Consider the following 14,710-nt stretch of genomic DNA (forward strand, 5'->3'; position numbering starts at 1 on the left):
GTAGTCAGTGTTATTTAACGTAACATAATGAACTCATCAACCTTTGAGCAACAAACTTTTCCTCTGAGATGTCACTGTACTTCAGGGAATTCAAAACAAACCTTGTCAGAAAGTGTCAAACCCAGATCTTGTGGAGAATTACAGAATGCAAGGAAAGATGCTTTCCAAAACCTCAAAACATGATCGCTATTTATGACTGAACAATTGAAATACATTTTACACACAGGTATGTTCGATTTCTTTTCTTTCAATCCTTCATATATTTAAAAAAAATGTTCGTTCTTTTGACACATCAGGCTGCAGAGTTTCATATGAGACATGTTCAACCTTTAGGAGTCATGACAACAGACGTAGTTTTTACTTTAGCACACAGAAGCTTTCGTGGATGGTTTATTGATTCTATTGTTAATGCAGAATGGCTTTAAGAAACTATACAGAAAAAGAAAAACAAACACTTGGTGTAAAAGCACATAAGGTCTGCAATATTTTATCATCTTTAGAGAGAATTTAACATTGATTATTTTTGTGTGTTTATATACATAATGATTCTTACATTCAACTGACACACGAGATGTATAAAACATGCATTTGTGGAACATACGTGGGTTTCGTTGTAAAGCTTGTAAAAGAATCTCAGAGGTTTTAACTATGTGTGAGTTATCCAAGTCAAAATGAAGCTTCTGTTAAATTTGTCGTGAGATAAAGGGTCTGTCTGTTTGATAGAGCTTGTGGCTCTGCATAGAGCAGAAAGCGTTGGAGGTTAAAGTGTTTTAAAATCTTCAGTTAAATGTACTTTTCTTTGGACGTTTGACCATGAGTAAAACGAATTACTATGTCGAGAGTTATGCAGCCATGTGTAGACAAACTGACCCTTCCTCTGTAGTCCAGACATAAACTCTGTGTTATTCTGTGAAGCTGCTGCCTGAAGCGTTAGACCGCACTTTTGAACTTCTCTCTGACAGAAACCGTTGAACCTTCTTTCAGAGAACAGCAATTAAAGAGAATCACTAATGTGTTTTGCACTTTATCAAAAACGTACAAAAATATATATTTCACTTCAGAGACCCACACAAAAAGACAGTGTTCTGACAAACGTCTAGTGTATGTTGTCCTTCTTATGTCTCATTTTATTGCCGTTTATAAAAAGCAATTGAGAGATTAATGGGATTTTTCTTTTCCACTCGCGATTCTCAGAGAACAAAATAGCTTAGAAGAAATAAAAGAAAAACAAACGAGAGAGTATTTGTTGACATCCATGAATGTAGTATGGAGGTGTAAACTTAATGTAGATTGTAGATTTGGGTCATTTTGAGGAGAAATATTTGACTTAAATTTGAGATCTTCAATAATATTGACTTTTGATTTCAGACTTGACAAATCTGAGCTCGGTTTAAGACATTGTTGAGATCTCTTATGAAACTCTGAGACATTTGTCAGATTTCCGTCTCTTTCCTTAGGAGAAATATCTGAGACGCAGATGAGACTTAAGCAAAAGTTTGCTCTTCATTTAATCATAAATGAAAATATTAGAGCCTAATGAAAGCTGTGTGAGAAATGAGTCTGACAGCAAAGTGGGTGTGTGTGAATCTACTGCCCCCATGTGTGTGTTTGCTCTCAACACCCCTTGAGAACAGTCATTACTTCTGTGATAAGTCGAATATTTAGTGACAGTCATTTCTCAGTCCTGTTCAAATGTGTTTTATTAATCACTAGGATAAAATTTACCCCGGTGTCAAATGTTGCATGAAATCTCATCTGTTTATACAGATATTTTCTGTCTGTCTGCATTTTCAGTCATGCCGAGGATTATCTGTTTTCAATCATCCACGAAATTCTCACTCAAAGTTGTATCAAATTTTCAAAAGGTGAATCTCTGAGATGCGCCCACGTTCAGAATGAAACAGGCGTGTGCGTGCATGTGCGTGCGTGCGTGCGTGTGCGTGTGCGTCTCTCTCTCTCTCTCTCTCTCTCTCTCTCTCTCTCTCTCGGCCCTCAGAGCAGAGGCTGTGATTTATGCATATGGGTCACGCACACCAAAACTAGTTAACTCTGACAGAATTACATAAGCCACCCCTAAAGTGTTACACAATGCAAAATTAGCCGGCTAACCGTAAAAACAAAAGTCACTTTGGGATGAATGAATTCCATAGGGGTAAAGCTAAATACTATAGATTGTTGTTAAGGATGGCATGGCTAAAAAAATTCATATGAACAAAAGCCTGCGTCTTTGAACATGTTTTTAAAGAGGATAGAATAGGATTATTAAAGCATTTTTTATTTATTTTTTTGTTATATATTTTATTCTGTTATTTATAGGTAGTCATATAATCATAGGGATATATTAAACATAATTTTCATCCTATACTTAAGTCCCTGTTTTTTTATTATATATTTTTTATTCACTTGAATTTGAATCTTCTGTTTTTGACCCCTTTTGCACAAAATGATCATGTTTTATTTACATTTATGCATTTGGCAGACGCTTTTATCCAAAGCGACTTACATTGCATTGTATTATACATTTTGTTTCTGACTATGTGTAATATATATATTAATAATTATATTAGGCTAATTATATATATATATATATATATATTTTTTTTTTACACCACATTATTTACCACACACCTCTGTACACATTATTTCCTTATATACCCTATCATTCGAACTAAACTCCACTTGACATTTGCGCTAAATTCACATTATTTGTTATTTTTAATAATAATAATAATATGTATTATATAATAAAAACACGCACGCACACAAATAACACATGTATATATATTGCAGCAGTAACAGCGCGCTGTCGCTTTAAGAACGTGACGCGTGATTGGATGTTGATACGCACGTGGTTAGTCTTGCTGATCATCATGGCGGCGGAACCCGCACGCGACTGGAGCGATGAACAGCTAAAAGGTGAAGAAGTACCGAAGAGAGAGATCATTACATTTCTCAGGGATAACGGAGCGCACTCGGTAGTGTACACACCACATCTGCGCACTGACACATATGGGTGAAACGACATACAGTCCTTAAAGAGCCCGTTCAATTCTCACTCGCTATTGTACGCATTATACATGCGCACTGACACACAGTGTGAGTGACGTGAGATACAGTGCGCAGTGTTATATATATTCATGCATTCTGGAAAAGGTGGAACTGATAAATGCCGATTTGTAATCAAATGTTTTGTAAAATACTAATCAAAAGCATCGACGTTGAACGTGCAAACAGATTTACATGAGACGTATGTGTTGTTATACACGATCTATTTCCAGTTTCTAGCTGAACACAAACTTCTTGGAAATATCAAGAATGTGGCAAAGACGGCCACAAAAGAGAAACTCGTTGAAGCCTACAACCAGCTGTTCTTGAGCAAGGTAACAACCATGCGTTTAAAGTAAATCCAACAAACGCATTTGACTGAATGAATATCACACCATCATGAAGAGAGACGTGATGGAGTCTGTGCAGTTTGTAAATGTTTATTTTTGTGTGTCATTTTTTCAGAGGTTTAAAGGCACAGAAATTGATGTGGTCACAGAAGAGGTCAAAGCTGTAAAAATCGATGACACCCCTAAAGAAGTCAAGATAGAAGCTGTAGATGAGGTACCACCAATACATTATGGGCTGATGTTCTTATTATCGCTCACGTTTAAGGTTAAAGTTTGAGCAACTAGCCATAGCTTCTTTGCACATGCCTTTAGATATTTCATGCATTGAATGTGAACATTAAGTTTCAGTGACCTGTAATGATTGCCGGTCTAAAACAGCATTTCGTTTTTCTTCAGCCTAGCAATGTTGATGTATTGCTGAATTTCATGTTTACTCTCATGTGTTTTTAGGGTCCTCCTAAATACACGAAGTCAATCCTTAAGAAAGGCGATAAGGCGAATTTCCCCAAGAAAGGAGATACAGTAGGCTGCTGGTACACGGGAACTCTTGAAGACGGAACTGTGTTTGATACCAACATACCTGCATGTAATTATCTCTAATGCGCCATAATTAAACATTTGCAACCCATTCGCATCATTCAGTTCACACATGCATTTCTAAACACCTGAAGTCCGAATTTCAATCGCAGGCATGGATCTCTTTTGTATTTCAGAATCTCAAATCTTTCAGTGTGATTTAGTTTTAGTGATTTGGTTCGTGCGATTCAGTTCATTAGATTTAATTCTGCTTTCACAGCTGCAAAGAAAAAGAAGCAGTCAAAGCCTCTGAGCTTCAAAGTCGGGCTGGGAAAAGTCATCAGAGGAGTAAATAAAACATGTCACTTATTAATTTCACGTGTCTGTATTTGTTTCAGTAACTCTTGGAATCATGTTTTTCTTGCAGTGGGACGAAGGTGTGATGACGATGAGTAAAGGCGAAACCGCTCGATTAGACATCGAGCCTGAATGGGCGTATGGGAGAAAGGGAGTGCCGGACTCAAAGTATCCTTTATTATTGATCCTTTGCTTTGTTTATCGGATTTTTATCTAGTTCTTTAAATCTAAAAATACAGGTATCGAATCAACTGCCTTAACCATTTTAACCCAGAATCCCACCCAATGCAAAGCTGATATTTGAAGTCGAGCTGGTGTCTATTGATTGAGTCCTTCTAAAACACAGAAGCACTTCAGTATCACTCGAATGTTATTTTGTTTCTCTTTTTATGTTGGAATGGCCATGTTTCATCTCAGTCATGCGACACTGAGTTCTTCAAAAGCTATTTTTGCATGGTTGTAATGTTACAATAAAATGAAACACTGAACAATACGGTGTGCTGTTTTTCTTATCTATTGTATTTAATGTTAGACACTGCTGTTTTATATAGTAAGTTTTGTGTATATAAAATAGATTTTAATGTCTTCATATGAGGGATGTAAGTTCTGGTAAGACATTTACAGCAGGTCTTCCTGACCTAGGGTCTTTAACTTCTCTATCGTTTGCTATTCTTACAGTAAAAACATACCCCTTTTAAATGGGCAATTCCGTGAAACTGTCTACCTACCTTACCATGAAAAAAAAGGGTTTTATCAAAAGTTTTAACTATACTATACTTACTTTAGCACAGATGTCAACCTTTGCTGGTTCGAAAACCCATTTCAAGCCTCCAAGTTTTTAAAGGGTTTGTTTTATTTTTATTGCATAATTTCCCATAGTGACTCATGTAAGAGCCAATTTCAGATTACATAGCCGTCTGTTGCTTGGCCTTGCTACACATGTTGAATAACCGTTTTATTAACGCAATAAGCCCCACAAAGCAGTGGGCTACAGTGTGTTTTATAACAGCTAAGGGGTGTTGTTAGGCATGATGAAAAGCTTTATTATATACGTAGTATCATACTGTATGTCTCTGAGCATTAATGCTATATGAAAGTTCATGGTTTGACCTGCAGTGAGTTTAAAAAGTTGGCAAACGGTACAATGGTTAAAATAGCGTCGGAGAATATTTTATAGTATAAACTACAAAACTTCAGTTAGATTAGATGGAAACACTTTATTCACTGTTTGTTTTTACACCATTTACAAAAGTTAACTCATCAAACTATAGTGTAACTGGGAATTTTTGCAAATAAAACCACTGAAAATAAATCAAAGGCATGTTATTTATTAGCATCTGCAAAGTTGCCTCCTTTCATTTCATCATTCAGATTCTGGAGGTCTCTGGGAAGCTCTTTGAAGAGTATTGAAGGAGTTCCCATCTATTCGGGTAATATATTTAGAATCATTTTAACTACACTACATTTGTTTTGGTTTTAGAAAGATAACCTGTAAGTTCTTTGGTTTTCAAACATTCGTGTTCTTGCAGCAGTTCAGTGATTCTGAGGTCAGACTTTGCCACTGATATCACAAGACTTGAATACTTTCATGCATGAATTTTCTGACGATCTCAACCAGGATGTTTTTATAACTCTTAGGGAACATTAAACAAGATTTTAACTGTCCACTAGAACAGCGAGTATGTTTTTGCATGACATATTAGAGGTATCCTCCTCTGACCTCTATGCATAAAAGGGTTAAATAGTCATTAATGCTTGAAGCAACACTGGAAAGTTACGTACCCTCAAGGCATCAGTTTGATATTAAACAGTCTGCATAAATGGCTTGATAAAGAAAAATTGGCAAACATGTTTAAATTCTTACATCAGTGTTTGTGTAAATTCAAATATTTTGCCTAACAGCATAGACCGCTTGATCTGAAAGTAAAATATGAATCAACTTAAAATCAGACAAAGTTTGAGTTCGAGAAGAACCTTTATTATTAATGTAATTTCTCCAAACAAATCAAAGGAAACATTTAGGAGTTTGCGTTGGGACCCTTCTTCTTGCCGAAGGTGGGCACCACATTCACGAAGCGCCGGTTGTACTGGATACGACGCTTGGCGCGGCCAGTCTTCTTTTTCTTCTTCTCCTGTTTGTCCACCTATAGACAGCAGAGAATGACGGTCAAAATCAAACGTAAATGTATAAAACCAACTAACAGGCTTTGGTTAACATGCCAGAATTATAATGAAAACATTTCACTTACTTTGGGTGTCTGTCCTCTTACTTTACCAGCACGAGCCAGAGAACCGTGAACTTTACCTGAACATCACAAACAGATGTTATAATTTACAGATTACACGCCAATCACACTTAACTAAACTTTATGATCTTGCCCATTCCACATTTTTGTATTCTAAAACAACTGAATTCTAAAACAAATTTACCTCCCAGAAGCCTGGCAGCTACTTCAAGGGTACAATGTTCAGTGATGCCACAATCCAGCAGACTGGCATCGCTCTCCAGCGGGGTACCAGACAGCAGAAGAACCTGATCTTCTACAGACACTCCCTCCAGAAGCTGGACACGGGCCTAAAGCATCCAGAAACACACCACAATGAAAAAAACTGCTCTCCAAAAACACATTTAACATGCCCAATGCTGAACTATGTCTCACCTTGATCTCATGGACAGTCTCATGTCCGGACACCTCAACGGTGTGAAGATTCTGTGCGCGCAGAAAAAGCTGCATGTTGATCACTGAAACGCAAAGAAACCATTTAACCAGTTAAAATGACGCATCCTATCATGGCAACAACATAAAAACAATCAATAATGACTATATGTGAAGACACGATTACAACAAATATCTTAACGGTGCTACACATCGACTTTGGATGTCTCCAACACGTCCGTGCATTTTTCTACTGTAACGTTAATAAGGAAGCTCCAGCTGTAACTGCACCCGTCCACCCAAGTATGATTTAACCAACCCATACATATAGATTTACTCAGCCCATACTTATTTATCCAGTTATCGAATACAGGCAGTTTATCGTTACTTTGGAGTGTTTTAATAGCGAGTCTCTCACGCGTGCGCGAAACATACACGACCGCACTGCACGAGCACACGCGGTTTAAATAAATGCTCATAAACGACCAGTATGAAACAACTTGTGGTAAGAATATCGACCGAAAATACACCTAAAGCGTATATATTCAAACCAGGAATTTAACAAGTTTATTAAGGGTCTTAGAACGATAATTTTGTTATTCGAACATAAGGCCTTACGTCGAGTGATGCTCGTCGAACCACAACTGCTCGAGAAAAGGAAAGTGCGCATGCGCGCAGCAAAGAACTATGGGAAGAGAACCGCGTCACCTACAGGCCACGCCCGTGCATGGTGACGAACGTAAAAAATAAACGCTTTTACTGAAAGTTTGACGTTTAGGTTATGAGACTATTAAAGATAAATAAGTTTATTTTAGGGAGAAAATACTCTTAGATATTTTTATTCACTTATCTATTACGATTAGTTCTTATTTGTTCATTAAGCCGTTTTTCGAAGACTGTTACACAATAACTACTTCAATGGTTAACTCAGCATTTCAACTCAACATTGATTCTCATTTACCTTATCAAAATAATGATTAAAAAGGGTCTGAATGGTCATTTGGAACATTAGAAGTCAATTTGTAATTTATTTTACATTTTAAGGTCAAGTATATATAATTTATTAAGAAACCAAATACATTACCTTAAACACAAACGCCGCTTCAAGAATAAACTACCCTGAACTGTAGTAAGACAACTTACTTTAGAGCAGAACTTAATCAAACCTCCTAACAGGTCACAAATGACAGAGTTGATGATTTTGTGGCTACATTACCTGGTGTTAAAAAGGCCTGCTTGTTTAACTGCTGATGCATCTTGAAATACTTTTGTCAAAGTTTTTACCCATTGAAATTACCATTTCACACAATAGTATTACTTTTCATTTTCATCAGTCATATTTAAATATGATTCAAACACAAATGAACCACCGTGAAGTATAGCATGTCAATCTCTTTATTATGAAATCAAGTCAAAATAAAAAAGTATTCATGTCATGTTTATCTCTGAAAACAAGATCACATTTAGGAGAGCATGGATGAGGTTAAAGTGTTACGTCTTCAACTTCCACACAAATGTAAATGTTTCATCTAACATAACTAATCCAGCAACAGACGGCTCACTAAACCAAGCACCTTTCATTAAAAACTCACTTGCACTTGTACAGAAGTTAGAATGCTCGTTTAAACTTTCAACACGTGCCAGAAAAAAACCACACTAGTCTGTTTTGAGTGACAGTATGAATGTTGATGAGAAACATGAAGCTGTAGGTAAAAAGATCGCAGTCCTCCTGGATGGAGCTCACATGGGCGCAGTAGTAGTCCGTTATGTGGGGGGTGGTGGGTAGTACTGGTTATATTGCCCATACTGGCCGTATTGACCCCAGGAATTCTGAGGTCCCCAGGAATTATACTGATGGCAAAGACAAAAAAAAAAGCAAAACATTCAATTCAAACACGCAATATAACCATAACCAACAATCTGGTTTACACTGTGATTTAAAAATATGCATCAAAAATGTAATGTGACAGCAGCAGCTCACCTGATACCAGTTGTTGTAGTTGTATCCTGCGTTATTAGCTTGCATGTCCTGCATCATCTGACCCGAGGCTGCTGATTGGTCATCTGTTCGTTGTCTCTTGGAGTCTGGTTCCTCCGAGCTGCAATAAACACAATTAATTACTGTGCTTACATTTATTATTAATAAATGTCATTTGACAGACCATGTATCTATATGATATATATATACATAAACATGACTTATGTTAAACAAAGCAAAACAACATGTCATGAGCCAGGCATTACAGATATTCAGCAGCTTTTACAGAGCTCAGTGTGTCATCTTTGTGGCTTTAGCTTACCCATCCTCCGATTTCCTCTTCAAAGAATCACTCTCCTTAACAAGCTTCTGATGCTCTTCATACGCAGCCACAAGTCTGTGAGAAAAACACGGATTACCTCTCAAAGAAATCCATTATAGAGACAGAGAATCCTTCTGGTACCACTTGTCTTCTGAAATGAGATCTGTACTTACACATTGATATCAATGCCGAAGTCTTCCAGAAACTCAACTTTGCGCTGGGCAAATGTGATGCGTGATTCTAGAGACATCGAGCTGCTCAACGCTCGATCAAAGCAGGCGATGATGTTGGCTTCGTTCTGCTGAATGTCACTGCTGTACTCCATCTCAAGCAGGTTCAGGTACAGCTTTGGATTCGTCTGGAAAAAATATGATGACACCTTTTGTACATCTTCAAACATGCAACATGAAACAGCACTCACCAGTAGAGCTGATTTTAGTGTGCTTTTTAATGGGCAATTGTTAAAAAGTCTCAGATTTCAGCAACAATGTTGGCGGCAAACATGATGTTGCAGGATCATGGCATTCTCAGAGAACAAAAATAGATGAAGTGTGTAATACACCTAGTAACATGAATCGCGTATGAAATCATACACACCTCATCTTTCTCCACAGCCTCCAGCAGCACGGTCTTGGCTTTGTCGATGCTCTTCTGCACTTTCACCAGTTGCCGTGCCAGTTTCACAGCGTAGAACGACGACTCGCCGCTGTTCCTCCCGTTTGCGATGGCATCACGCAACAAGGCCTCAGATTCATCCATGTTCCCATGACGACGCTCCAGACTCACCCTGCGTAGCCTCACCATGGCCAAACCCAGAACACCCTCCTCTACCTCTTTCAAAATTCTGCGCGCCTCATCAATGTTTCCTGTAAACAAAAACACATTTAAAAATCAAGGGCATATAGATAAGTAGAGCTGCACAATTCTGAATACATTGAGAATCCGAAGGCATAAGGTCAAGAACATGATGCTCATCTTTACCTTGTTGCTCCTCAAAAGCCGCCCAGAGTAGGTGAACCGTGGGTTTCTTGGGCATGTGAATGGTGCAGGCCTTCTTGTAGATGTGCCTCACTCCTTCAACGCTGTAGCTCTCGAGATACTTGGCGTACTTCAGAGGAAAAGCAGGACAGGAGAGACAGAAGAAATAACAGAAGAACAGGGAAAAAAACACATAAAAATTGAGCTTTCATTTCACATTCCCGCACTGGTGAATTTCCATTGACAAGATCGTTTTGAGAATTTCTGTTTTAAACCCATCAGCACCTTCATGGAACCAATAAGATAAGTTTCTGTAAGGTAGAAGAAGACGGAGAGGTGCAACGGAGTTGGCAAATGCTGCAGTCAAATCTTGTGGCAAGCAGGCCATCTCCTAATATAACAGATACAGTCAAATATCAACGTTACACGCAAAGAGGGCAGGTAGTTTTACTGTGGAAGTGATGAAATCGTTGATGGGGAAGCAAAGGGGTGGACAGAGGGAATGACGCGGAAGCGGAAGGTCCATCTAACTACCTTGATCCAAAACTCCTCATACAGCGCACAGGCGATCAGGCAGCGCTCGAACAGAACCACGACTCGCTCCGGCGTGCCGTTCTCCAGCTCAAACTCCAGGTACTCTCTCCAGTTGTTCAGCTGGGTCTTCTCCAAGGCTTTGACATGGAAGTACGGACGCTTTATCTAGAGGAACAAAATGACTGAGTGAGAACGATGGGCACGTCATCATAATCAACAACAATTTGATTTAGTTTAAGAAATTTAATTGTCCTCAGGATTACCAAAGGTAGATGAAAAATGTTGGTGAAAAGTCTGATTACAAAATTTATCTCTCTCCTCAACAAGCTGCATGTTTGAGGATCATTCATGTCTGCAGCACAAAGTTGAAAATTTAGATGTTTCTATAAATCATTAACTATAAGCGACAGTGTTGCTTGAAAGGTCATGCTAACTCACCCCCTCTTCAAACGCCCAGCGCTTGCTGACTTCGTGCTCGTTATGGTTGAATATCTCCTGCCGAGTCTCGGTGACTTTGTGCCTCATGTTCTCGATCTCCGTCACTCTCTGAAGGGAGAAACACACCGTCCTGATCAATCACATCATGAAGAAGACAATAACTTATCTCGTCTGATGTCCAGCTACACAAAGGGTTTACGTCACCATGACTTTGACAGAAACAAGCAGGTTGTGGTGAGTAGAACAGTACGGTATGCACACCCAGTGAATCAGCTGTGGAACGAGCCCTGGTGCTGGGAGGGGTCAGGGGACGGTGTCATTCGCCACGATCCCGTCCCACTTTTAGCCCATGTCCCTTATTGGATGCCAACCCGGACCCTCAGCTGGGCTGCTAACGGAAAGACACCTTCAAACCTGTACAAGTTTTGCTTGTCTCCAGGATCAGGAAGGGCCCCCCGACCTCTGCAATGTTTTGTAAAACTTCAAACAAGTGACGCTCTTACCTTAGCTGGATCTGGGAGGTCCTCTACGCCAGGAGGAAGTTCTTCGCCGGGGGCGTCGTCCCCATCGGGTCTGTTAGCGTTGGCCAGTTCCACTCGAAGCTGCACAAACTCTTCCTCAGACAAAAAGTACTTTGGGTTGTTGTTCTGAACATGTTCTTTGAACCTGAAGATGGTGCGATATTCATTTTAAATTACGAAAGGCATCTCAAAACTCTAAACGAATTTGTTTGGCTCGAACAGCAGTACTCACTTCTGAAAGTGCTGGGAGTAGAGCTGAGTAGGAATGCAGAGGATGCGGTCGTATACGGCCGTGACGTTGGCCAGTTTGTTCTGCTCCGTCTCCCAGTTGATGTAAGCTTCCCACAGACGGTCAGAGCGGAAGTCTGTCCCACAGGCGAGTACTGCGTGCTCGTATGACCTAAACCATAGAACACTTCTACTTAAATCAGTCCTAGAAAACGTTCAGGGTAGTTCAGGTGAGACGGGGTGGGTGTACTCACGCTCTAATGCGGTTTTCAGCCTCTCCGTCACTGTTGTCTTGGTTCTCTCTTAGGAACGTAATGTAATGAAGCCACAGGTCCACACTGAGTGGGATGGCCTGCAGGCCACGGCGATACACCTGCGAAAGAAATAACATTCAAATGAATACATTTGTATCATGTTGTTTTTACAATACACACACAGCATCACAAAGCAACTGTAGAACACAAAAACATGTCATATGTCACTCCCAAATTAACTCATATTTGTTTTTAATGAATCGTGGCTGACTTTTTGTATTGTGACTTTTTATGACACACAAGGAATGTTAATGGTTTTAAAAACTTCATTTTGTTTGTGCAAAACAATTTCTATAATATTTCTTTTGGGATGAAAAACAACCCTGAGTTAGTGATCATAAAAAGCAAGTATAAAAAGCAAACAGCTCCATCAGCACTTAAACATTTAGTGCTGACTGTCTTTACCTCATCTGCCATCTGTATACAGCCATGTTTCTTCTCAATGTCGGCATATTTCTTCCAGTACCCATAACAGTAGGGATAGTGCAGGAAAAACTCATCAAATGCTTTCCTCGAAGAAACCAGGTGGTTCTATAACAGAAGGAAATATTTAAAGCACTGAAGAATGTTTACACCGATTATGATTCCTCATTATGAAGTCAAAGCACTTACCTCTTGTTCAACATACTGCAGAAGATAAACCCAGCCGTTGAAATCTTCAGGATTATCTTCCACGACCTTAGAGAGCCTCTCGTACTCAGATGGAAGCGCAGGTTCTTGTTCCACAGCAGCATCTGTCGCTTCTTCTGCCTCCTCTTTGGGCGCATCCTCAAGCTCCATGTTGGAAGGGCTCTCTGAGTCGCCCTCTCCTGCCGGTTTCTCTGTTGATTGGTCTGTATGCTGGCCGTTTGATTCCGGAGGCTGTTCAACAACCTCCCCGGAGTTTGCTTGGCTGGGATCCGCCTGCTCAATGTTCTGTGCCGCAGACTTCAATTGCTCCTTCGAGTACAGCTGGTACTGCTCCACACCGGAGGCCTGTTGCATCTGGTCGTTTTCCTGGTCTGCGAGAGGAACCTGTCCCGCAGTCCAGTCGGTGGCAGTTGGGTCTGTGGCATTTTCGTTTCCTGCAACCTCCATAGCAGGCGCGTCCCCGTTGTCGGGGGCATTTGTGTCTAACATCCCCGTCATGGGTGTACCTGAAACAGCCAGAGCAAAATAATTCACATGAAAATAGTGTGAGAGTGTATGCGTTTCAATGTATCTGTGTTGGCCAAAAATTAACAAATGAAGGGAATATCACGAAGATTTTTAGAATCTTGCTGATCAGCCATTAGATTTAGTTTTGTAAATAGCATTCGTTTTCATGAGGCTATCTTTATAGAACACCGTCACCTGTACATTGACATCTCAGGGGCATTTTTTACTTTTCATACCGGCCTGTAGAGTATATAGGCCTATTGTATCTTAAAAGACACTGGAGATACATATGAGAACTGCTAAGAAGCACAGCAAACAGATTTCAATGTCCGCTACTGGTTATTGTGAAATATTTGTCCGTCTGATTACACGTGTGATTGATCCGAGTGCCAAGTTTGTGTTATTTAAAGTCAAAGTCTAACAGACCCATGTGTAAACACGACCAAAGCCCAAAACTCTCACACATGAACTTAACACATCGATGTCAAAGTAAAGTAAAAAAAAAGTATTACTCAGCAAGCCATTACACGAAAGTATAAAAATTACGAAAAAACATATGTAAATATGATCTCTGTGCAATTTGCATTCTTACTTTAGTGACGTGTAACGTTAATTCTCACGTTGCAATGATTTGTCCCCTTTTTTCTTTCGCATTCATTTTCTTGTACTGGTTGTTATTTGCGTTTTTCTGTAACTAATGTAACGTTATTGTAAAACTGTTTTTTGTATTTCGTTACGAGCATAAATTCCTCGAGCTTCCTGGTCAAGAAAATCTATTAAACGTCGAAGTTAGTTCGCTAAACTAGCTAACGTTAGCTGGTTTCTTTATCTAGTAACGCAAAGCTGGCTTTAAAAACGCGTTAGACTCAAATCCAGCGTGTATAAATTAATTATTCTTTGCACACCGACATAAACATTTTAAACTCTTTCGGTTCGGTCCGTCTGGTTTCGGCCTGGCCTCTTCACGCGCTAGCTAAACTGCTAAATACTCGACGGCGCTAATTTACCTCAGTTTTTAAAAACAAAAACACACAAACCACGTATCAGTTGATGAAAACCTACGATGTTATTAATACTTACCAGAATCTTCCATGAAACTGGGTTGAAATGGGAAATATTTTAACAACGTATATCAAATATTATCGGTTGATAACATGCGGTCAGGCGGCCGCGCTGCAACGAAATGAACGAAAATGCCCTGCGCATGCGCGACAAAAGACTTTAATGACTGCATGGCACTCTGTGACCGATAGGGGTGCGTCGCTGTACCACGTTAGACACTCTTCCCTTTTAAATTTGAGTTATTGTGTTGCTCACATGCCCAGTAGAAATCAA

The 14,710-nt window shown here is 39.5% G+C and overlaps 3 protein-coding genes across 3 annotated transcripts; 1 reads left to right on the forward strand and 2 right to left on the reverse strand.

Annotated features, from left to right (window-relative positions):
- Positions 1-2,840: 2,840 nt before the first annotated feature.
- On the forward strand, positions 2,841-4,759 carry fkbp3 (FKBP prolyl isomerase 3). The gene is made up of 7 exons (XM_057353195.1): positions 2,841-2,975; positions 3,279-3,380; positions 3,511-3,609; positions 3,846-3,981; positions 4,192-4,259; positions 4,339-4,436; positions 4,543-4,759. Exons 1-7 carry the CDS (start codon positions 2,871-2,873, stop codon positions 4,595-4,597), a joined length of 663 nt encoding a protein of 220 aa, XP_057209178.1. The 5' UTR covers positions 2,841-2,870; the 3' UTR covers positions 4,598-4,759.
- A 1,465-nt stretch (positions 4,760-6,224) lies between these two features.
- On the reverse strand, positions 6,225-7,602 carry faua (FAU ubiquitin like and ribosomal protein S30 fusion a). Its single transcript, XM_057352941.1, has 5 exons — positions 7,544-7,602; positions 6,929-7,011; positions 6,699-6,843; positions 6,518-6,573; positions 6,225-6,412 (listed from the first exon to the last, which is right to left on the reverse strand). Exons 1-5 carry the CDS (start codon positions 7,593-7,595, stop codon positions 6,287-6,289), a joined length of 462 nt encoding a protein of 153 aa, XP_057208924.1. The 5' UTR covers positions 7,596-7,602; the 3' UTR covers positions 6,225-6,286.
- Positions 7,603-8,302: 700 nt separating this feature from the next.
- prpf39 (PRP39 pre-mRNA processing factor 39 homolog (yeast)) lies at positions 8,303-14,586 on the reverse strand. Its single transcript, XM_057353676.1, has 14 exons — positions 14,456-14,586; positions 12,851-13,374; positions 12,644-12,769; positions 12,179-12,297; positions 11,929-12,096; positions 11,679-11,841; positions 11,176-11,283; positions 10,738-10,902; positions 10,207-10,333; positions 9,823-10,091; positions 9,399-9,583; positions 9,226-9,300; positions 8,907-9,024; positions 8,303-8,776 (listed from the first exon to the last, which is right to left on the reverse strand). Exons 1-14 carry the CDS (start codon positions 14,466-14,468, stop codon positions 8,690-8,692), a joined length of 2,247 nt encoding a protein of 748 aa, XP_057209659.1. The 5' UTR covers positions 14,469-14,586; the 3' UTR covers positions 8,303-8,689.
- Positions 14,587-14,710: the final 124 nt, after the last annotated feature.

Source organism: Triplophysa rosa, linkage group LG15 (assembly GCF_024868665.1).
Source record: "Triplophysa rosa linkage group LG15, Trosa_1v2, whole genome shotgun sequence".
NCBI classification, from domain to species: Eukaryota; Metazoa; Chordata; class Actinopteri; order Cypriniformes; family Nemacheilidae; genus Triplophysa; species Triplophysa rosa.

Excerpts from the sequence above, each read along its gene's own strand:
- faua (XM_057352941.1), bottom strand. The coding sequence starts at position 7,595 with ATGCGCACTTTCCTTTTCTCGAGCAGTTGTGGTTCGACGAGCATCACT. Across the intron at positions 7,012-7,543 it reads TTCGACGAGCATCACTCGAC|TGATCAACATGCAGCTTTTT; the intron begins GTAAGGCCTTAT and ends TTTGCGTTTCAG. Across the intron at positions 6,844-6,928 it reads AGACTGTCCATGAGATCAAG|GCCCGTGTCCAGCTTCTGGA; the intron begins GTGAGACATAGT and ends TGGATGCTTTAG.
- fkbp3 (XM_057353195.1), top strand. The coding sequence starts at position 2,871 with ATGGCGGCGGAACCCGCACGCGACTGGAGCGATGAACAGCTAAAAGGT. Across the intron at positions 3,381-3,510 it reads ACCAGCTGTTCTTGAGCAAG|AGGTTTAAAGGCACAGAAAT; the intron begins GTAACAACCATG and ends TCATTTTTTCAG. Across the intron at positions 3,982-4,191 it reads TGATACCAACATACCTGCAT|CTGCAAAGAAAAAGAAGCAG; the intron begins GTAATTATCTCT and ends CTGCTTTCACAG.
- prpf39 (XM_057353676.1), bottom strand. Across the intron at positions 12,298-12,643 it reads GTATACAGATGGCAGATGAG|GTGTATCGCCGTGGCCTGCA; the intron begins GTAAAGACAGTC and ends TTTCTTTCGCAG. Across the intron at positions 9,584-9,822 it reads AGGCTGTGGAGAAAGATGAG|ACGAATCCAAAGCTGTACCT; the intron begins GTGTGTATGATT and ends TATTTTTTCCAG.